The sequence below is a fragment of the Eretmochelys imbricata genome, chromosome 14 (genome assembly GCF_965152235.1).
Source record: "Eretmochelys imbricata isolate rEreImb1 chromosome 14, rEreImb1.hap1, whole genome shotgun sequence".
Classification (NCBI taxonomy): domain Eukaryota; kingdom Metazoa; phylum Chordata; order Testudines; family Cheloniidae; genus Eretmochelys; species Eretmochelys imbricata.
Genome location: NC_135585.1, coordinates 48,952,122 through 48,979,166, shown reverse-complemented (window position 1 = coordinate 48,979,166; position 27,045 = coordinate 48,952,122). Strand labels below are relative to the sequence as shown.

General features: G+C 48.0%; 1 protein-coding gene across 1 annotated transcript; it reads left to right on the top strand.

The window, feature by feature from the left end:
• The first annotated feature begins 1,156 nt into the window (after window positions 1-1,156).
• Window positions 1,157-25,263, top strand: LOC144274138 (butyrophilin subfamily 1 member A1-like). Its single transcript, XM_077832785.1, has 9 exons — window positions 1,157-1,166; window positions 2,063-2,191; window positions 5,062-5,409; window positions 6,599-6,880; window positions 8,181-8,285; window positions 9,587-9,607; window positions 10,942-10,962; window positions 21,460-21,486; window positions 24,755-25,263. Exons 1-9 carry the CDS (start codon window positions 1,157-1,159, stop codon window positions 25,261-25,263), a joined length of 1,452 nt encoding a protein of 483 aa, XP_077688911.1.
• The last annotated feature ends 1,782 nt before the right edge of the window (window positions 25,264-27,045 follow it).

The following is a 27,045-nucleotide window of genomic DNA, read 5'->3' as shown; positions in this document are numbered from 1 at the left end:
AGATTATCTCCTCCTGTGTGAAAAGCCATTCAAGGGGCAATATTATGAAGAAATCTGTTGGAGTACAGCTATTTACAAATTATGTTTTTGTTTAAAAGAATTTGCTTATTTTTCAAATTTCAATCACGTATTATTGAACAAAAAATTCGATTTTAGTTTTTCTTTTTCCGTTTTCATTTTTGCTCCCTTTCCTCCTTTGAGACAGGATAAAGGATGGGTGAATAAAATGTTTTTATTCCATTTGATTAGGGTTTCTCATTTTGAATCAATTTGAAATATTTTTTTCATTTAGCATCATTTCACTGAGAAATTAGAAACATTAAAATAATAGGAAATCATCAGTTTTTTTAAAAAAAAATCCAAACGCCATTTTCGATTGAAAAAATCATTTTTGTTTAAACATTTTTGACCAGCTCCAGTGTTGTCAACTCTCATAACTTTGTGTGATTTTTATTTTAAGTCTCACAGTATTCGGTAATTTTCTGAAAGCCCGAATGCTCTAGTTATAAATTGATGTGAGAATCTCAGATTTCATTTCAAGTAAACATGAATTTCTAGCTTTTATGGTTGCAGGGCAAAGTTTAAGATTAAGACCTGAGTGCACAGTCAGGGTTCAAAAACCAAATGGCAAAAAATAGGAACTCAAAATGTATTTTTTAAAATATTGATTTTAAGTCAATCACTTATATTTTTTTGACCCAATTGTGATTTTTATTTCAATTATGTGTGTGCATGACGGGGAGGGAGGAGAGGATTTTTTGGATTGATTTTCATAAAGAAACAAACATTTTAAAGCACAAAACAACCACAACAATGTACAACTTGCATATGTTCCCAAATACCACATTCTTCATGGATGCTCTAATAAAATTAAACAATTATACAGTTTTACAGCTTATCAAAGCTACAAGACCAGACAATCATAGGCATGGGAAGCAGGGGCGTTGGGGGGTACTACAGCATCCCCAGGTTTTACATGGGGCTCCACTCCCGGTCCCGTGCCTGGGGCTCCTCTCCTGGCCCCGCATGTGGGGAATCCACTTCTGGCCCCATGTCTGCCACCAGCCTCAGCCCCTTGACCCCTGTCTGTGTCCCTGCACTCCTAGAGACACAGCCCTGGTCCCAGCCCCAGCTCTGAGGGGAGGGGGTGTAGGCCATGGAGAGAGGTAAGGGGGGCACGAGGTGAAAAGTGTGGGGCAGTTTCACTGGCTTTCAGCACCCACACTTTAAAAACTGTTCAAGTGCCACTGCAGACAACACAAGACCGGACAATACGACACAGACCGAACACGTTAGGGTGGGCCGGGGTTACACTGACTTTTGATTTTTGGATACTGTGGTTGGCAGTGCTGCTGCTCTGTTTTTGAAAGAGACAAACAATTTTCAGCTTTCTTCAATAATTCATCCAATCCAATGTATCCCACCTATTAATGTAAATCTTCAAAGTGCTGTAGTTCTTTGGCAATGGGGTCTGAAGGAAATATCAGACACTCAGGGTGGATGAAAATTCATCTTTAAAAATGATTTTTTAAAAGAAAATTTAGATCAGAGGCTTTTCTTTAACTTGGATTTTTTAAAATTAGAAATTATCTTTCAAATTAAAATTATGACAGCTGATGCTAAGGCATATATGTAATGTATAACATTCAAGCAGTACGTGTTTGCTGGAGAAGTTTTAAAGAAAATAAGATCAACGAAGTGGTGCAACCAGAATTTGTTGAAGGGCTCACCCAGCTTTTGACAGCAATAGCTTCTTCTGCAAGTGCAGAGAAAATATTTTATTCATTTCAATGAACCCAACTGGCTCAGTTCAATGACTCGTCCATTCAAAGTTGAGAAACCAGTTGGGAGTTGAAAAAGCAGGAAAGTTAGTTTTCCGTTTCCAACCTATCATTAAAAACAAGGTGTGAGAGGATGAGGTCTACCAGCTCTAAAATCTTGAAGGACATGGTGACCAGAAACAATCCGTTCAATTCACTAACTACAGATAATAGTTCCTTTTTCTAACAAATCAGATTTGAATGCAAAACATGTTTTGGTAAAGTATTTTTCTCTTCCCTAGCCTGTTGTCCAGATCAAGTTACAGTGAAGAGGAAGGTTCTTTCATTCTGTCCTAGCTCCACAATGATCACCTCTCTGCCTCATTTGGTCATTTTCTTCATTACTTATCACATTCACAAGCTGGAATCAGGTAGGAATCCCACTGATCCTGCTGCTGGTTGTAGGATTTGTTTCATCGCAGTGATTTATAAATTATGCCTATTCCACTCCTTTGTACAAAACTGGGGGAAAAAAAAAAAAACCAAAACCAAAACAACCCCCAAACCCACCCGTAACACGAATTTCAGATTGGCTCAATATCAATAAATAAGTCTCCACTTCCTCCCCAGCACTTCTGGAGGAGTAATTCTCCACCCGCTGCATATGAGGCAACGCAGTTTCTCTATCTATCTAGATACTTATATCATTATAGTATCTGTGTGTGAGGCTGTATGGAATATGGGTGACCATTTATAGTAGCATTGATACCAATATTACAAAATCGCAATAAATCTTATACAAGATATGCCACGAGAAGTAATTCTACTGCTCTACACTGCGTTGATTAGGCCTCAGCTGGAATATTGTGTCCAGTTCTGGGCGCCACATTTCAGAAAAGATACGGACAAATTGGAGAGAGTGCAGAGTAGAGCAACAAGGATGATTAGGGGTCTGGAAAACATAACCTATGAGGGAAGATTGAAAGAACTGGTTTTGTTTAGTCTGGGAAAGAGAAGACTGAGAGGGGACATGTTAACAGTTTTCAAATACCTAAAAGCTTGTTATAAGGAGGAGGGAGAAAAATTGTTCTCCTTAACCTCTGATGATAGGACAAGAAGCAATGGACTTAAATTGCAGCAAGAAAGGTTTAGGTTGGACATTAGGAAAAACTTCCTAACTGTCAGGGTGGTTAGGCACTGGAATCAATTGCACAGGGAGGTTGTGGAATCTCTGTCATTGCAGATTTTTAAGAGCAGGTTAGACAAACACCTGTCAGGGATGGTCTAGGTGGTGCTGGTCCTGCCATGAGTGCAGGGGGCTGGACTCGATGACCTCTCAAGGTCCCTTCCAGTTCTATGATTCTATGTAAGGTATCAGTGGAAAAGGCATGATTTGCTAAATATGATAAGCTTGTTTATAGGTATGTATCATCTTTGTATGGTGAGATATAAATATGTGTGGTATATTTGTGTGTCAATCTTGTGCTGTGCATTTGGGTGACACCCCCAGACAGTCCAGCATCAGCACTATCCGGCCCTCTTGATGGCCCATCAAAGGCAATCAGCTGTAGAATGAACCATTGAGAGAAGCCCGGGGCTATGAGTCAGCAGGACATGTAGACAAGTATCAGAGAGGTAGCCGTGTTAGTCTATATCCACAAAAACAACGAGGAGTCCAGTGGCACCTTAAAGACTAACAGATTTATTTGGGAAAAGCTTACGCCCCAAATAAATCTTAGTCTTTAAGGTGCCACCGGGCTCCTCGTTGTTTTTCAGGACATGTAAGGACATGCCTATGGACAGGGGACTCCAAGTACCTTTTTATGCCCATGTGCTGTGAGTTAGTGTTTGGGACAAAGGATGTACACGCCACATGGCAAAGGATATAAAAAGGCAGCTGCATCTTCTCCATTTTGTCTGCAGTCCTGCTTCTCGCCTCTGGAGTAACTTCCCTACAAATTGAAGCTTTGAACAAAGGACTGATAGACCCATCCAAGCTCTGGATGTGTTCCAGAGGGACTTTGCAAGCTAGCAAATTCACCAGTGCTGCTAAGAACCTGATATATGGATTCTGAAGTCACTTTCTTTTATCTATCTATCTATCTATCTATCTATCTATCTGATTGCTTTGACCATTTAGCAACTCTCTTCTCTTTCGTTCCTTTTCTTTTCTAATAAAACCTTTAGTTTTAGATACTAAAGGATTGGCTGGCAGCATGGTCTTTTGGGTAAGATTCAAATTAGTATTGATCTGGTAATGTGTCTGGTCCTTTGGGGAATTAAAAGAACATTTTGTAAAGTGAACAGAGTTTTAAGTAATGTCTCACTGTACTGAACCTATTCGCTGATTGGGAGCCAGAGATTGGAATGCAGTAAAGGGGGCTGTTTGATTTCTTTTCTGATATCCAGTGTGGGGGATCAGGAGCACAGTTTGTGACTGGTTGGTGAATCTAACTATAGTGTAAACCACCAGTTTTGGGAGAAGCTGCTCTCCTTTTTGCAGCCTTCCCTGACCTTGGCATTTCCACTGTGGGCAGCCCTACGCACCTTGGGTCACGCTGAGCATCCTAGTTCACATGCTTGCATCCTCTGTGACCCAATCCTTTCTCAAACACCAAGGCCAACTGGCCTAAAGCTGAAGTGATTTGGCTCAGTGAGGTCAAGGCACGTGGGTCCCAGAGTAGAAGACCCTTTACTGAAAATGTCCTGGCAGTGACCCCGTCTCACTAAATACAGGTGGAGGGGGGCAAAGGAGGGAAACTCAAGAACCTCAGCTGATCTCAATGAAAATTGTGTCCTCGTACGAGGTGGTGGTCTCCAAAGAAGCTGGGTCCCAAAACATTAGGGTGAAATTCTAGGAGATCTCTGTTGACTTCAGTGGAGTCAGGATTTCATCTTTTCATCCTTCTCATATTCAAACCAATGCTGAGAAATCACATCAGAAATATAGTGATGGTCAGAACAGATCACAGAGCTCAGGTACACAGTGTATATACTCAGGTCACCCTGTCTGTTCACGGGGCACTGAAATGGCTCTGTGGCATGTCAAATTAATATATGGGGAGTAACCAGTGACACCTATACGTGAGCTGGCCTGTCACTTATTAATGTAACTCTTCCCCCCCACCCTTTTCAGTTGTTTCTTATTGTGCCAAATTTTCAATGTTCAGGCTGGAAATTTGCATACCAGGGGTCTGCCCCAGGCTGAATTTTTGGAAAGTATGAACCTATTGAATCAGTCATGAATATATTTTATTTTCTCTCTGAGGTTGTTCTCTTTTTGCTTTGGTGTATTTCACAGCTCAGTTCAGAGTGATGGGTCCTGGTCACCCTGTCACTGCCATTTTGGGTGAGAACATTGTGTTACCCTGTCACCTGTCCCCCAGGATGAGCGCTGTGAACATGGAGGTGAGATGGTTCCGATCTGAGTTCACTTCATTTGTGCACCTGTATCGGCATAGAAAGGATGAGTATGGACAGCAGATGCCAGAATATCGTGGAAGGACGGAGCTTTTGAAAGCTGGCATCACGGATGGGAATGTTTCCTTGCAGATTGTTAATATCAGAAGCTCAGATGAAGGACAATACCACTGTTTTGTTCAAGATGGTTCTTTTTATGAAGAAGCCCTGTTGGAACTGAAGGTAGCAGGTCAGCAGCTCTTGTCTGTATTATCTCATCCTGGGCTGCAGTTTTTGTTCTTTTCTACTGCAACAACTGTGACTAGCAACTTGTGAATTATTTTAGAGTAACACAATGTGACTAGATTTCAGCACACGACCACATTCAGACACTTTGGAAAATATGCTGAAAACTTTCCCAACGTTTTATTAAAGACATTTTCAGAATGGTCAAGAGATTTCCTTGCCCAAAAAATGTTCTTGACTAACTCCAAAAGGAGGGAGAGAAAGGAGGGAAAAGACTTCTAGACAAATATGGGCCTTGTTTACGTGAGAAAAGTAGGTCTGCTGAACTAGGTCACTCAGGGGTGTGAAAAATACACCCCCCATGAGTGACAAAACTAAGCTGACCTAAGTCGCCATGCAGGCAGGGCTGGGTCAACAGAAGAATTCTTCTGTCAACCTAGCTCCTGCCTCTCAGAGAGGGGTGTCACCTGGGACGCCAGGAGAAGTCCTGCCCTTGGGGTAAGTAGTGTCTACACTGAAGCACCACAGCGGTGAAGCTGCGCTGCTGGAGCCTCTCACGTGTGGACGGCCCCTGGTCTTCCAATTCCTCTGCCGTCGTTCTGAGGCCTGGCTACGGTGGGACTGCCAGGTGTACAGGCCTTCTGACGTGGTCACTACTGCTGGTTATTTAGGGGTGCAGTCAAAATCAGTTGCAGCTTTCTCATTGGCTGAGGCCACATAAAGGTGGGGGAGGGACAAGTTAAGTATTTACTGCTAGCAGATGAGGCCGAGCGTTTGTGCCCTGCTGCTCCGACACAGGAACCATGGAGCCAGTTAGATTGATTGACTGATTTAAAAAGAGAACAAACAAAATTTTTATCGAATATACTAAAATCTGGCTTTTTGAAAAATTCATATTCCACTAGGTATTTAAATGAAGTGGCCAGATTTCCAAAGGTGTTCAATGCTCCCTTGCTTTTGGGTGGAGAGGACAATATCTCTCCTTATTCAGTGAAATTATTTTAAATATTTGTTCACGTGTTTTCCTGTGTCCATGCGTATTGGGAATTCAGAAATTCCAGTGTTCATTTATCCCTTCTACATGAGCAAGTGATCTTGAGTGGGAGTAATGGATCCACAATCTATCACTCATCCTTTTTTAGCTGTTAAGTTACCCCATTGATTTATCACACATTTACGTAATTTTCCTCTAGGTTTGGGCTCCAATCCTCTCATCTCTGTGGAGAGTCACCAGGATGGAGGGATCCGGATGGTTTGTCAATCGGCTGGTTGGTTTCCAGAGCCCAAGGTTCTTTGGAGAGATCTCAGTGGGAAAGAATTACCATCGCTCTCTGAAGCAAAATCCCTCAGGGATAGTAGCCTGTTTGAAACAGAAAATTCTATTATTATAAAAGAACGTTCAAACCAGAACCTGTCCTGTTTGATCAGGAACACCCTTCTCAATCAAGAAAAGGAATCAACAGTTTATATAGCAGGTCAGTTACCAGCTAAACCCACATACTGAAATCACCTCCATCAGAAACAAAACAAAACATAGGAAACAAAGAACTGAAGCATCTGTTGTGCATATTTTACAACCTACCTAAAAACAAAGAAGTTCAGAAACTGGAACCTTAACAGGGTCACAACTCAGGCAATCTGATTGCCTTAATTTTGCACATTCAGAGTTATCAGAGTTTTGGGTTTCATGTAAATTTAATCTTAACTCTGATACTCCTGAAACTCTTACTTTAAAAAAAAAAGAGAGAGAGACTGATTTTGAGAAGAGTTTGTTCTTAAAAACTTAACTTCCCCTCAGTGATTTTTTTTGAACGTAGCAATTTTTATACCATCGTTTGTTTGCTACCTTTTCTATAAGTGAAATGTCACCAAATGATGTGGGCTTGTTTCTGTTGACATTCAGTGGGACTTGTGCTCATAACTCACTTTGCCTTTGTCTACACACAAAAGCTGCCCTGATTATCTCCTGAGTTATTGATGAAAACCCTTGTTTGAATGCTCTTATTTCAGTTTCAGTGTCCTATATATTTAGCGTAAGTTAGTTCCTTACTGATTTATACTAAATGGATAAAGGACACTATTAAGCTGATTGAGAAAACCTTAAATTGTAAATCAGTTTAGTTAAATTGGGGCAATCCTCTTACATGGTCAGCTGTGGAATCAGTGTAACAATGACTGCATGAGTGTTACACCAATTTCACGAAACCAGGGCACAAATCCTGTGTGGAGAAGGCCTTAGGCATGTTTGAAATGCCCACCCTGGCTAGATGATGTAAATGCTGTAAACACAAGAACAGCAAAAGAAGATGAATCAATTTCTAGCACTTAATGTTTGGATTCATTGCAATTATGATTCGTCGAAATAATTGAGGAAATTATTAGTGACTCACCAAAATATTCTAACGACTTCTGCAATTTCTGAATGTTGCTGAATAGTGAGGACCAAATTGTTTGCTGGCATAACTCCACTGAAGTCAATGAGGTTTTGTGAGCAAAGAATTTGCCCCTCAGCTCAATAAAGCTCTGAATAGCATGAATCAAACCAGGCCTGTTCATTCACTGGTTGATCAGTGCTAAAGCTGTGTTGGTTGGAGTAATTTTTAAAATCAGGTTTTGGTCTTTTGTGCAGCGTGGGGGGGGGGGGGGTGTCATGTTTTCACTCTTACTTCACATACGTCCTGCTGGGGACTATTTATATATTTACATGCAATAGAAAAAAAATTAGTTTTGTCCCTGCTTCCAAACTAATGCAAATCCTGGGGGTTTATTTTTCAGATTCCTTTTTCCCGAGGGTGAATCCATGGATGGTGGCTCTGAGTGTGATCCTGCTGGTTTTGTTTGGTTTCATTGGCCTCACTGTTTATCTATTTAAAATAAAAGGTAAATGTCACAGGGGAAAATTTAGTGAAATTAACAAGAAATTTTCTTCTAATAAATGAAAAAAGGGAAGAATGAAATTTTACACTGGGCCAAGCAGGGGAAGCACAGACATGCCCTATGCTCCCCGCAGCAGAAAACGTTACTAAGGTTCCCATTTGCTCCAGGGGGCAGTGATCTTCATCGGCCCTTTACAGGCCCAGAATATTTCTCCCCCAGAACTGCCTCAGTTAAGCTGAATGGAGCACTTGGGGAAGGGGGGGGAGAGTGATCCAAAACCTTCTCCACTCCTCACTCTTTTCTGCCCACTTCCCACCCAGCTGTGCAGTTATTCCCTCCTCAGTCCCCATGGACAAATTTCATCCCAATAGATAATATTAAAAAAATATACACAGTAGAAAAGAGGGGTCTGAATAGACATGAGCTCTGAGACTTAACCTGAGTTCTGAAAATGGTGAGGAACAAGAAGTCAGAGATGGAGAAGGGAAACCTTTTTCTCCTGGTGTTGAGAACATGAAACCCTCAAAGGCTCATGAATTGTATAATCACTGTGCAACTTTCACGAAATGCAGACAACTGTATAACCAAGGGAAGAATGCTCCTAATAAGAATTTATATTTATTTCTGTTTATTTTTAATGGAACAGGATATAGAAATCTGTACGAGTTGTGCTCTTTCCTCCAACAAGTAAAACTTCTGTACAAATTTGACTCCTCATAAGGGTATTTCTTTGTTTTTCTGTGAATTTTTGGGGTGGAGTTTTTTTAACCAGAAAAAGATGAAAGCCCAGATACTGCGTCACTAACATCAGTTAGATCTTTGCCATTGACTTCAATGAGTGTAGGATTAAGCACTGAATGCACAAGTCAAATTGCTAAAAAAAATAATGCTGATAATTTGAGGGCCAGAAATTCGAGTCTGCACCCCAGAGCTCCCAGCAAAGCCAATGGGAATGTGAGAGATAATACAAGAAGCAGGATTGGACTCTAATGGATAGATTTTTATTTGGTCAGTTAACTCTCACTGAAATCAGTGAGAGTTAGGCTCCTCAATGCCTTGAAAAATCAGACCCTAATTCCATAAGGAATTCAAACCTTTCAGAATTGTAAATCCTTGACAATAGTCAGTTACTGTTGGACACTTAACTCTAGTTTGGCCACATGGCTCGTTAAACATGAATGAAATGTTTGGTATTCAGGGGCCAGGCGTTCATATCATGAAAAAACTTCTTTAAATCTCCATTAACTGGAAATTTTCTTAAATAACTTGTATTTACATCTGTTTGCTTTATTTCATTTCTTTAGGGAAACATCTTGGAGAAATCAGTAAGTTCAATTTTTCTCCACATAGAACCTTTTCCATTGAGTTGTTTGATGTTTTATTATTTATGATGATCATTATTAAAGAGAGATCAATTTGAGTATCACATGAAATATCAGGGATAATATATTGATAATTATTCAGCATGTGGGTAAGAGAAAATCAGAAAGAAAATGTTCTTTGAAATGTATCTTCTCTGAGAGTGAAATCCACATGGTTCTGGAGGCACCATGACATGGGGGACCAGGAAGACTCTGTGCCCTCAAATGTCCTCTTTCCTCATCCGGCAAGTAAATAATTTGCTTCAATGTGGATCTTGTGTGTAATTATATTGGAGGAGGAGTTGTTCATTTTTTCATTTAATGTTAAAAGGAAATTGGGATGAGATTAACCCTGATCAATTTCACCCCAACTGGTAATATGAAAAGTGAGACACGATGTTTCACAAAACTCAGACAACCGAATATCCATGAGAAAAATGCTCCTAATAATAATTTATATTTATTTCTGTTTTTTTGGGTTTTTTTTAGGGAAACGTGATACAAAAATAAGTAAGTGTTGTGTCCTTTTCTCCAGCAAGGATAACTTTGTTCAAATTTGTCTCCTCGTGTTTTATTTTTTAAATGAGAAAAACATGAATGCCCTGATGCTGCACCACTAACATCAATTAGAGCTGTGCCTTTGATTTCAACGAGTGTAGGATCCAACACTAAATGCACAAGTCACACCACTAAAAGAATAATGTTGATAATTTTAGGGCCCAATATTACCATCCGTGCACTCCTAAAGCTCCCAGCAAAGTGAATGGGAACATGGAATATGCAAGGAAGCGGGAATGGGCTCTAAGGGTAGCTTTTTAAAGGTATTTGGACACCTTATGCTAATTGAAATCAGTGGGAGTTAGGAACCTAAATACCTTTAAAAATCTGGCTTCAATTCCCTTGGGAATTGAAAACTTTCAGAACTGTCAGTCCATGTAGATAATCAGTTATTTTTTGATACTTTACTTTAGTGTAGACACAAAATGAGCCCAAATGTCTACATCACAATTTTACAGGCCCCCAGCCCATGTCTTGTGAACCTGGTTAACTGCCATGGGTCAATTGGGGGTATTCAGCTGCTGTGTAGCCACACCCTATGGGGCTTCACAGGTGCTCCGTGCCCTGCCCGTGGGTTGGAAAGGGACTCTTCTCCCCAGACCTCAGGAGTTTCCCTGCCCATTGCCTGGATCAATGGGTATGAGAGGGACAGGCTGCATGATGGGAGGCTGGGGTTGATTCCATCCTCGAAGAGATGCACTTAATCAGTGTGTATTTGTTTCTGATTCTTTGTTACCTAGATGATCTTCAAAGAGAACTTGGTAAGTGTTTCTATTTCTCGAATGCAGCCTTTTCCGTGGTGTTGAAACTATCTCTGGATCTATCAATCTCTCACCCTTCTGCCAGGTGGAGTCGGCAGCACCAAGGACTGGGGTCAGCGTCAAAGGTTCCTCTTAGCAACACAAAAGAGAAAACCTTGGAGACCCCACCCAATAATCTGGGCACATTTCACTCCTGAGCCTTTTCAAGGCTCTATAGTGGCCCCTTTAAGGCTTATAGCGGCACAGCCGTACCCCTGCAGCTGCCCTGCAATGGGCTCTCCCGTGTAGCCGCTGGATGCCGACCTCCCACCAGCATAATTTAACCCCCCCCAACGAGCGGCAGTAGCTATGTCGGTGGGAGAGTGTCTCCCGCCAACATAGCACTGTCCACACCGGTGCTTTTGTCGGTGAAACTTTTGTCAGTCAGGGGCCTGCTTTTTTCATACCCCGACTGACAAAAGTTGTACTGACAAACGTGCTAGTTTATGCACAGAATAAGAGACAAAACTTCCCACTCACCCGCCCTAAGTGTAAGAAAAGAAAACTTTTATTACAAGGGAAAAGGAACCTGGCATTGTTTTGGGAAAACACCACAGCCATAATTCGAAAGCATGTAACCCTAAGGAAACCCCCACCCCACAGTACATTGGGCAGTGTCCTTTGCCTCAGTTTCCCACCTTGCCATGTGAAAATCTGATGAGCGAATGACCTGTGACACACCACTCCCCTCTCCCGCCACTGCAGCCCACTCACAGGTGGTTGTTCTTAATCAGCCAAGACCCAGAGTTCAGAGGTGCCCTCACATGGACTCACCTCCCACCCCTGAAAGGTGTGTGTGTGTTTGGTGAGGGGCATTGAGCAACACGTCCGCTGCTGCTTTCACCTCTGCAACTGGCTTGCTGCTGCTGCTGCTATCACTGTCACCACTGGCCATAGGTGCTGACAGCCCCGGAGCACCCATGGGGAAAAGTTCGTGGGTGCTCTGCACCCACCCACAGCCAAACTCCCCCCTCCCACCAGCGCATCTCACCCATTGACGGCCTCACTGACCAACTCTTCCCCCTCCCTCCCAGTGCCTGCTGCCTGCCGCAAAACAGCTGTTTCACGGCACTCAGAATTCTCTGAGAAGAAGGGGGAGGAGGCGGGGAAAAGGCGAGGTGGGGACGGGGTCTTCAGAAAGGGAGTGGAATGAGGTGGGACGGGGGCGGAGCAGGGGTGGGGACTTGGGGCAGGGCTGGAATGAGGGGGTGGAGCAGGGGTGGGAAGAGGTGGGGTAGAGGTTTGGGGAAGGGGTGGAGTGGGGGGGTGGAGCAGGGGTGGGAAGAGGTGGGGCAGGGGTTTGGGGGAAGGGCTGGAGTGGGGGCGAGGCCTGGTGTGGAGCAGGGGCTCAGCACCCACCGGCCAGAGGGGAAGTCGGCACCTAGACCCCTGGCTGCTCACTGCCTCCCATCCCTGAAAAAGGGTGAGGGACGTCGAGCAACGCCTCTCCTGCCACTCCTGCCTCTGGAACTGGCTCGCGGCGGCTGCTGTCTCTGCCCCGCTGGCTGATGCCTCTGCCGCGGGTTCTGCTGGTTTCTCTGCTGCTGTTACCTCTGCCACCGCTCAGCTCCACTGGGGTTACCACGGCTGCTGCTGGCCACCCACTGCCACTTCCGCAACGGCGCCTTCTGAGGTTCCCCGACCTGCCCAGGGGCTCCAGCAGGCCGTGTCTCCTGCTGCGTCTCCATGCTGTTCCCTGCAGCCCTGTCCCCACACCAGGTCTGCGACTTGGCCCCAGGCCTGCTCATCAATGGTTTCAGCTCTTGTAACCACTGAACTGAAACAAGGGCTCTCCATGGAGTCTAATCAGCTCTGGCTTTCAACACGGGAGAGGGGAGGGGAGGGTCAAATGGTACCTAGGGCTCTCGAAGGGGAGTTCATAGCATCAGGCAGGAACACCTGTCCCCACCCCCTCTGATTTTCATTGGGCTTTGGCATCTCTGCCCCCTGCTTAGCCAGTGAGTTTTAATTCAGGGTGTGACTGTGACACACCCAGGGTACAATCCAGAGTAATGGGTAGCTGTGTCAGTCCCACCCTGCAACCTGGGTGCCCTGTACAATGCTCTGCCTCTGTAGCCTCCTACCTGGACGACTCAGAAACAGCCTCCAGTGGGGCTGGATTCTTTAATTTAATTGCAGATTAACACCAAGGCCTTCAACTGGCATCAGAAGGGGCCTGGGAGCCAGTGAAGGGACTGGAACATGGGCCTGATGGGATCACAGTGGCCTAAGCCCTGGAGAAGGCCAGCAGCTGTACTAGGTACCAGCTGGAGCCTTCACACTCAGCTGTAGATTCAGTGATCTACAGTAACGCAGCCTGGCCGTGGCAGAGGCAGGGATCACTGTGGCCAGATTCTTGCCCACAGGATGATGTAGAGTTTCCCAGTGAGCTGAGATGTTTAGACACGGGTGCTACCTGGTCACCTAGGCCTAGTGAAGGGTCACATAGGACCTGAGTCTTTGCACCTCGACTTTGGTGAATGGGGGCTGTACAAATTCCCAGGAATGAAGGGGAGAGTCTTATCTAGTTCTACAAAATGCGTCTCAGCTTCTGAATCACTTTGCTCTTGCCTGGGTTCAGCTTAAGCCAGCTGCTCTTCATCCCAGAGCCCTAGTGTTCCTGCATTTGTAAATCCTTGAAAATAGTCAGTTACTGTTGGACACTTAACTCTAGTGTGGCCACATGGTTAGTAAAACATGAATGAAATGTTTGGTGTTTAGGGGCCAGGCATTCATATCATGAAAACACTCCTTTAAATCTCCATTAACTAGAAATCTTCTTAAATAATTTGTATTTCCATCTGTTTGCTTTATTTCATTTCTCTAGGGAAACATCTTGGAGAAATCAGTAAATTCAATTTTTCTCCACATGGAACCTTTTCCATTAAGTTGTTTGCTGTTTATTATTTATGATGATAATTATTAAACAGAGATCAATTTGAGTATCACATGAAATATCAGGGATAATGTATTGATAATTATTCAGTATGTGGGTAAGAGAAAACCAGAAAGAAAATGTTCTTTGAAATGTATCTTCTCTGAGGGTGAAATCCACATGGTGCTGGAGGCACCATGACATGGGGGACCAGGAGGACTCTGTGCCCTCAAATGTCCTCTTGCCTCATCTGACAAGTAAATAATTTGGTCCAATGTGGATCTTGTGTGTAATTATATTGGAGGAGGAGTTGTTCATTTTTTCATTTAATGTTAAAAGGAAACTGCGATGAGATTAAGCCTGATCAATTTCACCCCAACTGGTTCTATGAAAAGTGAGACACGCTGTTCAACTTTCACAAAACTCAGACAACCGTATATCCATGAGAAAAATGCTCCTAATAATAATTTATATTTATTTCTGTTTTTTTAGGGAACCGTGATACACAAATCAGTAAGTGTTGTGCCCTTTTCTCCAACAAGGAAAACTTTGTACAAATTTGTCTCCTCATGTTTTATTTTTTAAATGAGAAAAACTTGAATGCCCTGATGCTGCACCACTAACATCAGTTAGAGCTGTGCCTTTGATTTCAACGAGTGTAGGATCCAACGCTAAATGCACAAGTCACATCACTAAAAGAATAATGTTGATAATTTTAGGGCCCAATATTACATTCCGTGCACTCCTAAAGCTCCCAGCAAAGTGAATGGGAACATGGAATATGCAAGGAAGTGGCATTGGGCTCTAAGGGTAGCTTTTTAAAGGTATTTGGACACCTAATGCCAATTGAAATCAGTGGGAGTTAGGAACCTAAATACTTTTAAAAATCTGGCCCTAATTCGCTAGGGAATTCAGAACTTTCAGAACTGTAAGTCCATGCAGATAATCAGTTATTTTTTGATACTTTACTCTAGTGTAGACACAAAATGAGCCCAAATGTCTACCCCACAATTTTACAGGCCCCCAGCCCATGTCTTGTGAGCCTGGTTAGCTGCCATGGGTCAATTGGGGGTATTCAGCTGCTGTGTAGCCACACCCTATGGGGCTTCGCAGGTGCTCCGTGCCCTGCCCGTGGGTTGGAAAGGGACTCTTCTCTCCAGACCTCAGTAGTTTCCCTGCCCATTGCCTGGATCAATGGGTTTGAGAGGGACAGGCTGCATGATGGGAGGCTGGGGTTGATTCCATCCTGGAAGAGATGCACTTAATTAGTGTGTATTTGTTTCTGATTCTTTGTTACCTAGATGATCTTCAACGTGAACTTGGTAAGTGTTTCTATTTCTCGAATGCAGCCTTTTCCGTGGTGTTGAAACTACCTCTGGATCTCTCGATCTCTCACCCTTCTGCCAGGTGGAGTCGGGAGCACCAAGGACTGGGTGCAGTGTCAGGGGTTCCTCCTAGCAATACAGAAGAGAAAAACCTTGAGACCCCACACAATAATCTGGGCAAATTTCACTCCTGAGCCTTTTTAAGGCTCTACAATGGCCCCTTTAAGGCTTATAGCGGCACAGCCGTACCCCTGCAGCCTCCCTGCAATGGGCTCTCCCGTGTAGCCGCTGGATGCCGACCTCCCACCAGCATAATTTAACCCCCCCCAACGAGCGGCAGTAGCTATGTCGGTGGGAGAGTGTCTCCCGCCAACATAGCACTGTCCACACCGGTGCTTTTGTCGGTGAAACTTTTGTCAGTCAGGGGCCTGCTAGTGTAGATACAGGGTAAGAGACAAACCTTCCCACTCACCCGCCCTGAGTGTAACAAAAGAAAACTTTTATTACAAGGCAAAGGGAACCCAGCATTGTTTTGGGAAAACACCACAGCCATGATTCGAAAGCATGTAACCCTAAGCAAACCCCCACCCCACAGTACATTGGGCAGTGTCCTTTGCCTCAGTTTCCCACCTTGCCATGTGAAAATCCAATGAGCGAATGACCTGTAACACACCACTCCCCTCTCCCGCCGCTGCAGCCCACTCACAGGTGGTTGTTCTTAATCAGCCAAGACCCAGAGTTCAGAGGTGCCCTCACATGGATTCACCTTCCACCCCTGAAGGGTGTTTGTGTGTGTGTGTGGTGCTGGGGGGTCGGGGTGGGGGAAGCATTGAGCAACACGTCCGCTGCTGCCTCCACCTCTGCAACTGGCTTGCTGCTGCTGCTATCAGTGTCACTACTGGCCATAGGTGCCGACAGCCCCGGAGCACCCATGGGGAAAAGTTCGTGGGTGCTCTGCACCCACCCACAGCCAAGCTCCCCCCTCCCACCAGTGCATCTCACCCATTGACGGCCTCGCTGACCAACTCTTCCCCCTCCCTCCCAGTGCCTGCTGCCTGCCGCAAAACAGCTGTTTCACGGCACTCAGAATTCTCTGAGAAGAAGGGGGAGGAGGCGGGGAAAAGGCGAGGTGGGGACGGGGTCTTCGGAAAGGGAGTGGAATGAGGTGGGACGGGGGCGGAGCAGGGGTGGGGACTTGGGGCAGGGCTGGAATGAGGGGGTGGAGCAGGGGTGGGAAGAGGTGGGGTAGAGGTTTGGGGAAGGGGTGGAGTGGGGGGGTGGAGCAGGGGTGGGAAGAGGTGGGGCAGGGGTTTGGGGGAAGGGCTGGAGTGGGGGCGAGGCCTGGTGTGGAGCAGGGGCTCAGCACCCACCGGCCAGAGGGGAAGTCGGCACCTAGGCCCCTGGCTGCTCGCTACCTCCCATCCCTGAAAAAGGGTGAGGGACGTCGAGCAACGCCTCTGCTGCCACTCCTGCCTCTGGAACTGGCTCGCGGCGGCTGCTGTCTCTGCCCCGCTGGCTGATGCCTCTGCCGCGGGTTCTGCTGGTTTCTCTGCTGCTGTTCCCTCTGCCACCGCTCAGCTCCACTGGGGTTACCACGGCTGCTGCTGGCCACCCACTGCCACTTCCGCAACGGCGCCTTCTGAGGTTCCCCGACCTGCCCAGGGGCTCCAGCAGGCCGTGTCTCCTGCTGCGTCTCCATGCTGTTCCCTGCAGCCCTGTCCCCACACCAGGTCTGCGACTTGGCCCCAGGCCTGCTCATCAATGGTTTCAGCTCTTGCAACCACTGAACTGAAACAAGGGCTCTCCATGGAGTCTAATCAGCTCTGGCTTTCAACACGGGAGAGGGGAGGGGAGGGTCAAATGGTACCTAGGGCTCTCGAAGGGGAGTTCATAGCATCAGGCAGGAACACCTGTCCCCACCCCCTCTGATCTTTACTGGGCTTTGGCATCTCTGCCCCCTGCTTAGCCAGTGAGTTTTAATTCAGGGTGTGACTGTGACACACCCAGGGTACAATCCAGAGTAATGGGTAGCTGTGTCAGTCCCACCCTGCAACCTGGGTGCCCTGTACAATGCTCTGCCTCTGTAGCCTCCTACCTGGACGACTCACAAACAGCCTCCAGTGGGGCTGGATTCTTTAATTGATTTGCAGATTAACACCAAGGCCTTCAACTGGCATCAGAAGGGGATTGGGAGCCAGTGAAGGGACTGGAACATGGGCCTGATGGGATCACTGTGGCCTAAGCCCTGGAGAAGGCCGGCAGCTGCATTCGATACCAGCTGGAGCCTTCACACTCAGCTGTAGATTCAGTGATCTACAGCCTGGTGGTGGCAGAGGCAGGGATCACTGTGGCCAGATTCTTGCCCACAGGATGATGCAGAGTTTCCCAGTGAGCTGAGATGTTTAGACACTGATGCTACCTGGTCAACTAGGCCTAGGGAAGGGTCACATGGGACCTGAGTCTTTGCATCTCGACTTTGGTGAATGGGGGCTGTGCAAATTCCCAGGAATGAAGGGGAGAGTCTTATCTAGTTCTACAAAATGTGTCTCAGCTTCTGAATCACTTTGCTCTTGCCTGGGTTCAGCTTAAGCCAGCTGCTCTTCATCCCAGAGCCCTGGTGTTCCTGCATTTGTAAATCCTTGAAAATAGTCAGTTACTGTTGGACACTTAACTCTAGTGTGGCCACATGGTTAGTAAAACATGAATGAAATGTTTGGTGTTTAGGGGCCAGGCATTCATATCATGAAAACACACCTTGAAATCTCCATTAACTGGAAATCTTCTTAAATAACTTGTATTTCCATCTGTTTGCTTCATTTCATTTCTTTAGGGAAACATCTTGGAGAAATCAGTAAATTCAATTTTTCTCCACATAGAACCTTTTCCATTAAGTTGTTTGCTGTTTATTATTTATGATGATAATTATTAAACAGAGATCAATTTGAGTATCACATGAAATATCAGGGATAATGTATTGATAATTATTCAGTATGTGGGTAAGAGAAAACCAGAAAGAAAATGTTCTTTGAAATGTATCTTCTCTGAGGATGAAATCCACATGGTGCTGGAGGCACCATGACATGGGGGACCAGGAGGACTCTGTGCCCTCAAATGTCCTCTTGCCTCATCTGACAAGTAAATAATTGGGTCCAATGTGGATCTTGTGTGTAATTATATTGGAGGAGGAGTTGTTCATTTTTTCATTTAATGTTAAAAGGAAACTGCGATGAGATTAAGCCTGATCAGTTTCACCCCAACTGGTTCTATGAAAAGTGAGACACGATGTTCAACTTTCACAAAACTCAGACAACCGTATATCCATGAGAAAAATGCTCCTAATAATAATTTATATTTATTTCTGTTTTTTTAGGGAACCGTGATACACAAATCAGTAAGTGTTGTGCCCTTTTCTCCAACAAGGAAAACTTTGTACAAATTTGTCTCCTCATGTTTTATTTTTTAAATGAGAAAAACTTGAATGCCCTGATGCTGCACCACTAACATCAGTTAGAGCTGTGCCTTTGATTTCAACGAGTGTAGGATCCAACGCTAAATGCACAAGTCACATCACTAAAAGAATAATGTTGATAATTTTAGGGCCCAATATTACATTCCGTGCACTCCTAAAGCTCCCAGCAAAGTGAATGGGAACATGGAATATGCAAGGAAGTGGCATTGGGCTCTAAGGGTAGCTTTTTAAAGGTATTTGGACACCTAATGCCAATTGAAATCAGTGGGAGTTAGGAACCTAAATACTTTTAAAAATCTGGCCCTAATTCGCTAGGGAATTCAGAACTTTCAGAACTGTAAGTCCATGCAGATAATCAGTTATTTTTTGATACTTTACTCTAGTGTAGACACAAAATGAGCCCAAATGTCTACCCCACAATTTTACAGGCCCCCAGCCCATGTCTTGTGAGCCTGGTTAGCTGCCATGGGTCAATTGGGGGTATTCAGTTGCTGTGTAGCCGCACCCTATGGGACTTTGCAGGTGCTCTGTTCCCTTCCTGTGGGTTGGAAAGGGACTCTTCTCTCCAGACCTCAGTAGTTTCCCTGCCCATTGCCTGGTTCTATGGGTTTGAGAGGGACAGGCTGCATGATGGGAGGCTGGGGTTGATTCCATCCTGGAAGAGATGCACTTAATTAGTGTGTATTTGTTTCTGATTCTTTGTTACCTAGATGATCTTCAACGTGAACTTGGTAAGTGTTTCTATTTCTCGAATGCAGCCTTTTCCGTGGTGTTGAAACTACCTCTGGATCTCTCGATCTCTCACCCTTCTGCCAGGTGGAGTCGGGAGCACCAAGGACTGGGTGCAGTGTCAAGGGTTCCTCCTAGCAATACAGAAGAGAAAAACCTTGAGACCCCACACAATAATCTGGGCAAATTTCACTCCTGAGCCTTTTTAAGGCTCTACAATGGCCCCTTTAAGGCTTATAGCGGCACAGCCGTACCCCTGCAGCCTCCCTGCAATGGGCTCTCCCGTGTAGCCGCTGGATGCCGACCTCCCACCAGCATACTTTAACCCCCCCCAACGAGCGGCAGTAGCTATGTCGGTGGGAGAGTGTCTCCCGCCAACATAGCACTGTCCACACCGGTGCTTTTGTCGGTGAAACTTTTGTCAGTCAGGGGCCTGCTAGTGTAGATACAGGGTAAGAGACAAACCTTCCCACTCACCCGCCCTGAGTGTAACAAAAGAAAACTTTTATTACAAGGCAAAGGGAACCCAGCATTGTTTTGGGAAAACACCACAGCCATGATTTGAAAGCATGTTACCCTAAGCAAACCCCCACCCCACAGTACATTGGGCAGTGTCCTTTGCCTCAGTTTCCCACCTTGCCGTGTGAAAATCCAATGAGCGAATGACCTGTAACACACCACTCCCCTCTCCCGCTGCTGCAGCCCACTCACAGGTGGTTGTTCTTAATCAGCCAAGACCCAGAGTTCAGAGGTGCCCTCACATGGATTCACCTCCCAACCCTGAAAGGTGTGTGTGTGTGTGGTGGGGGGGCGGGGACATTGAGCAACATGTCCACTGCTTCGTCCACCTCTGCAACTGGCTTGCTGCTGCTGCTCTCGCTGTCACCACTGGCCATAGGTGCCGACAGCCCCGGAGCACCCACAAGGAAAAATTAGTGGGTGCTCTGCACCAACCCACAGCCAAGCTGTCCCCTCCCCGCGGTGCCCACTGGCGTCCTCGCTGACCAACTCCTCCCCCTCCCTCCCAGTGCCTCCCACCTGCCGCAAAACAGCTGTTTCACAGCACTCAGGATGCTTTGGGAAGGAAGGGGAGGAGCGGGGATGTGACACGCTTGGGGGAGGAGGGGAAGAGGCAGGGTGGGGCCGGGGACTTCGGGAAGGGGGTGGAATGAGGTGGGGTGGGGGCGGAGCAGGGGCCTCTGTAGCCTCCTACCTGGACGGCTCACAAACAGCCTCCGCTGGGGCTGGATTCTTTAATTGATTTGCAGATTAAAACCAAGGCCTTAAACTGGCATCAGAAGGGGACTGGGAGCCAGTGAAGGGATTGGAACATGGGCCTGATGGGTTCACTGTGGCCTAAGCCCTGGAGAAGGCCGGCAGCTGCATTCGGTACCAGCTGGAGCCTTCACACTCAGCTGTAGATTCAGTGAGCGACAGTAACCCAGCCTGGCGGTGGCAGAGGCAGGGATCACTGGCCAGATTCCTGCCCCCAGGAAGAGGCAGAGTTTCCTAGGGCGGATTGGCGGGTAGCAATCAATCTATCGGGGGTTGATTTATCCCATCTAGTGTAGACGTGATAAATCAGTCCCCGAGCGCTCTCCTGTCAACTCCGGTTCTCCACCGCCTCGAGAGGCGCAAGCGGAGTCGACGGGGGAGTGGCAGCTATCAACTCGCCACCGTGAGGACGCCAAAGTAAGTCGACCTGAATACGTCGACTTCAGCTACGCTATTCCCGTAGCTGAAGTTGTGCATCTTAGGTCAATCTCCCCCTCCCCGCACCCACCCCAGGGTAGCCCTGGGCCTAGTGAGCTGGGATGTTTAGACACTGATGCTACCAGGTCACCTAGTCTTTGCACCTCGACTTTGGTGAACGGGGGCTGTACAGATTCAATGAAATGAAGGGCAGAGTCTCATCTCGTTCTTCAAAATGTGTCCCTGCTTCTCAATCACTTTGCTCTTGCCTGGGTTCAGCTTAAGCCAGCTGCTCTTCATCCCAGAGCCCTGGTGTTGCTGCATTTGCTCAGCTGAGTTCTCATCCCTCTCTCTGTGTTTGGTTTCAGACTGGAGAAGAAACATCGTCTGCCCAGGTAACTACAGCTCCTATTGCATCGATATCCAAAGCTCCCCTGCCCTGAGACTTCCAGTCCCCTTTTGTCACACAGTTAATATTTTACACTAGCTCTTTGGGGCAGGGATGGCTCTGTACTAAGGTGAAAAGACTCAAAGGTTTGTCTGGCCAACATTGTGATTTTGGGTGCCCAAGGAGCTCTTTTGTGCCCACTGGAAGCTCAGAGGATTCTCAGTGAGATGCTGTTAGAGTCCCTGATGGGGCTGGAGGCTCAGGGAGGGAGGGGTGGACAAAGGGCTGGGCCAGGGCCAGGTTAATGTCTAGGCTGCTCATTTCAATTTTCAGAAGCCCTAACCGAGTTGCATGTGCCCAGACAGCTGCTGCTGCTGCTCTAGCCGTGGCACAGGTACATGGCAGCCAGCAGGGCTTAGCACATTCACTGCACACAGACCCCCATAGGTCACATACAGAGATACCGAGACCCTATCACACACTGACTGCAACCCCCCAAACACACGGCAGGATCCAAGCTGCATGAGAAGCCAGTAAGGGCACAGAAGGAGCCAGTGCGCGCTCTGGAATTCCTTGGGGAAGATGGGGCAGGAGAGGAGTGGTATGGGGAGGGATGAGGTTAGGGAGTGGGAGAGGAATAGAGGGATGCACAGGGCATTTCGGGAGTGGTCCCTGTGGGGAATGATTCTTCTTCCAGAGGGCCACAGCTGAGGTTGGCTAGTCAAGTCCAGTGAAGACTGTGAGGCGGTTCAGAGGGACCTCTCCCCCCGCAAGTTGTGTGAAAGGGAAACCTGGTGGGATATGAAGTGCACTGGTGATAAATTAACATATCATGGAGGGAAAAAATTGAGCGACTCATTCACATTACAGGGTTTGAAAATAAGTGCATCAGCAGCTCAGGGCTTGGCTACACTGGCAGCTGTAGAGCGTTTTGGGTTAAACCAGCCTTCGGAGAGCACAGTAGGGGAAGCGCCGCAGTCTGTCCACACTGAGAGCTGACAGCGCAGGGGCATGGCCACATTGGCAGCGGCATTGGGAGCGGTGCATTATGGGCAGCTATCCCAGCATTCAAGTGGCTGCAGCGTGCTTTTCAAATGGGCGTGGGGTGGAGTGGAGTGTGTTGTGTGTATGTGGGGGGAGAGAGAGTGGGTTTTTGGGATGCTGAGAGTGTGTCACCACGCTGTCTGTAAGTTCAGACCCCCGCCTCTCTCTCCGTCACTCAAAGCAAACAGTAGCTGTTTGTTTTTTTTCTCCGAGCTGATAAGCAGCCGGCTCCGAAATGGAGCTTTGAAAGGGCCACTTCCGCATTCCTGCCGGAGTTCTCAACAAAGACAAGAGCGGTCACTTCAGTTAATGGGATGATGGGACGTTTCCGGAGGGCAATCAGAGCGCTGTAACGTTACTCCTCGTCCACACTGACGCTGCAGAGTCTCACCCAATACGCAGCAAACCTTATCCCTGCCGGGGAGGTGGAGGACCAGCCGCGCTCTAGCCAGGGAGTCAGAACGCTCTACGTGCCTTGCCAGTGTGGACGGGGAGTGAGGGAGAGCGCTCTGGGCGGCTCTATTGCGCTATAACGTGCAAGTGTAGCCAAGGCCTCAGTAATGCAACCTGGAATTCACTGTGGCCAGCTTGAGAAAACCCTCTGCTCACTGCGCAGCTCTGGGGAAAAGGTCAAACAAAATCTGAGAATCCATAAAAGGGGGATGGTGAACAACATGGAGATATTATACAGCCGTTATAGAAATCAGTGTTTTGCCCTCATCGGGAGTACTGTATTGGGTACTTCTCACCCCACCTCAGAAAGGGTACTGAAGAAGAAAAGGGGGCTCAGAGAAAGGCAATGAGAATCAGCACAAGGAGAGATTGAAAAAACGGGGGATTTTTACCTTTAAAAGAGAGGAGCAAGAAGGGACATGATACAAGTACAGAATATTGCACAACCCCCCTGAACAGAAGATGATTTAGGTTGAAATGTCAAACACTTGGTAGTTAGGAAATGCTAGTTTTATCCTGGCCTGTACGCCCTTAATTCTCACCCCTTGTGCATCCATCCTGGGCAGTGAAAGAATGAGGCAGGGGTCCAGTGGCAAAAACAGTGTGCGATCATGGAATTGGAGATTGTATCATAAAACACACACACGGGACACCAGCTAATGGGCCAACCCCAGGGACAAAATATGTTGCCAGAGAACAGCAGGGTAGCGGGAGTGGAGAAAGGAGCTTTACAGGTAATAACAGCAGAGGTGAAAGGAAGCCAATAGGCCCTGGTACGGCCCTACTGGCAAGCCGCAGCGGTGAGTTATATGGGCTCGTGGCTCCAGCAATATTGAGGGCCCGGCTCCACCAATGTTCGGGGCCAGGTCTCCCCCTGGCCCCACCTCCCACCCCGCCCCCATGCCCCCTCCGAGTGTCCCCTGTTCCCCCCTTGTTGCCCCCCTTGCACCTCCCTGGGCCCCAGAGCAGAGTGTCCCTGTCTCTCCCCTGCAGCTCCTTGCTACCTCCCTGCATCATCTGCTGCCGCGGGGTCCTAGTGCCCCCATTTCACTAGTGGCAGGGCAGGCTGCCCTTCCCCTGCCCTTCCCGCTCAGACCCTTTCATTTCCCGGCTGGACCCTCCACCAGCACAGGCCATCCCTGCCCACAGTCACCGCTCCTGCCCCATGCTGGGCAAGGGCTGAGTGAGTGAGGGGTGTGTGTGTCTGTTAATATGTGTCTGCTGAGTTAGTCTGGTCTTTGCCAGAGTCAGACGGGAAGATGAACCTTGTGCTCCTTCTCCCCCAGCATTCCCTTGCTCTCACGTAGGCTGAGGGTGCAGGGATGGGAGGCATCTATTCTCTCCCCATAGCAATGCTCTCTCTCATCTGGGAATGTGGGGTTTAAGATGGGAAACTGCAGGGAGAGGTGAGGCGTGTCAGTGAGCACTGAGGAGAGGGAGCTCAGTTTCTCACCACTCTGTGGGGCCCCCCATGAAACCTGGGTCTCTAGTCCCCTCCCTGGAGAGATGTGGAGCAGGACAGGAAAGAGCCTGAGTCCCAGACCTGGCTCAAGTGACCCTTTGGCTGCATGGCTGGCCCATCTCTGCCCGGGGCGTGACTCTCCCCTGCACTGTGCTGACATCTCTGAGCTGCTCCCCCTTCAGAGCTGACGGGTAAATCCTGGAGGAAGGAGATTCCCTGAGTCACTCCCCAGCTGGGGCAGATTCTGTCACTGACGCCATCAAACCCTCCCCCAGGGCCGAGCTCTGCCCCTCACGCTCTGATTCTCTCTCCCCAGCGAATGTGACTCTGGATCCAGACACGGCTCATCCCCAACTCGTCCTGTCTGAGGGTGGGAAAAGTGTGAGATGGGGAGACACGCGGCAGCGACTGCCCGACAACCCTGAGAGATTTGACTCTTGGCCCTGTGTGCTGGGCTGTGAGGGATTCACCGCGGGGAGACATTGCTGGGAGGTGGAGGGTGGGGGATACTGGGCTGTGGGGGTGGCCAGAGAGTCTGTGGGGAGGAAGGGAGGGATCAGCCGTAGCCCTGAGGGGGGGATCTGGGCTGTGGAGCGGTGGGGGGATCAGTTCCGGGCTCTCAGCTCCCCTGTGACCCCCCTGCCCCGGAGCCGGGCCCCCAGCAGGATCTGGGTTTGTCTGGACTGTGACCGGGGGCAGGTGACATTTATCGATGCTGGTGACGAGGCCCCGATCTTCACTTTCCCGCCGGGCTCCGTCCCTGGGGAGAGAATCCGCCCCTGGCTCTGGGTGGGGTGGGGAACCCGGCTCCGCCTGCGTCCCTGAGACCCACAGCAAGAGGGGGGAACCGGAAATCAGCCTCTCTAGCCTCATGGCTCCTAGTCTCTATGACCTTGGAGGACTCCCATCTACCCAGCCCCGGCCCCTCATCTCTATGACCAGTGGAAGCTCCTCCCCCTCCCTCCCTGCAGCAACAGGAGACAGAGGGGGAGGGGAAGGAACCCCTGGGGCTGCAGGAGGGGCAGAGGGGCCCTGAGGGGCAGAGGTGGGGGCTGGGCAGGGGGCAGAACTAACAGCCGGGCTGGGGACAGGCAGAGGTGGAGGAGGCAGGGACCCAGCATGAATCAATCAGGGTTTTGGGAGAAGCTGGAAGCTCTGTAGCAGCTGGGAGCATTTTGTGCAGATCTGTGGCATTAGATCTCGCTGGGGCAGCAAGAGGGGAAGGCAGAAAATCAGGGGAAAGAAGGGAGCAGCCAAGGGGGTTGATCTGTGGGAGGGAGGGGAGGAGAGTGGGAAAGACACAGGAAAATAAACAGGGATCACAAGTGAGGGCTAGAAAAATGCTGAGTAGAAAAGGAGAGTATGAAAGAAAAGGGAGAAGGAAAGGGAACCTGAGAGGGACAGAGGGATTTATGACATGTTACTGAAAGTGAGACTGTAACTCATTAATTCCCTATATTAATTCCTGGGCATTGGTGCTATTTTAGTGCTATTAAGCAAACTGCTCTGAGTAGCTGTGGATCTCCTTACAATATGCTGTGGTCATTAAACTCTGTCTTAGCTCCTTTTACTTTCCTGCTTTCCACCTACTTACTGTAAAATAAAAACACTACAAACAATTCTTCTTGTTTCCTTCACCTTAATGTCCCAGCTGTAATTGTTGTGGGCAGCTCAAGAACGTGAGGTCCAACCTCAGGGCAGTTACAAAGCAGGGCACAAACCCCACACTGGTTGTCTGTTCTGTATTTAGATTTCACTCACCAGGTATCAACTGTGAACCCCTCAAGCACTAAAACAGCTTTAACATGGGCAGTGGGTGAAGCTTCCCCTGGGGGAGGTTAGTTCCCTGTCCCACCTCTTGCATCCACATTCCATCCCCCCCACTGGCCCTGTCCCCACTTTGCCCCAGGCCCTGCCCAGCCACCACCGTTGGCTGCATCACTCTCCTGCCCATGTGAGGGCAGCGTTGATAAGGGATGCGGCAAGAGGGGAGGGCTCTTGATGGGGAGGAGGGGTGAGGAGGGATCCAGCGAGCAGGTGGGGGTCTTGCGGGTAGGCGATGGGTGAGAGGAGGGACATAATGAGTGAGGTATGGGGGGGTCTCATGGGCAAGGGGATGGAGGAGAGGAGGGGCACAGTGAGTGATGGGTAGAGGCATCTCGCGGGTAGGGGGGTGGATGAGAGGAGGGACAGGGTGCGCTGGGCAGTCTTTCGGGGAGGGTGGAGGAAAGGAGGGACACAGTGACCCGCGGGCTGGGAGATCTTGCAGGGGCTGGGGGATGAGGAGGGATGAGGCAAATGGTAGTGGGGGGTGGATTTTGTTGGGGGGTGGAGGAAAGGAGGGACCTGGAGACCAGTGGGGGAAGGATCTCACAGGGGACGTGGTGAGCAGCAGGCAGGCGTTTCACAGGGGCGGGGGGTGAGGAAGGATGTGGCGAGTGGCAGGTGGGGGGGCTGTCTCTCAGGGGTGAGGAGGGATGTGGCAGGCAGGGCCCTCTGAATGAGACACCCATGTGGAAAGTTGCGGGTAGTTAATTCAGATAGGAAAGCAAGACGTGATATGGATAGTATCAGAAACCCCCACTGGTAGCTAAACATGATGGCTAA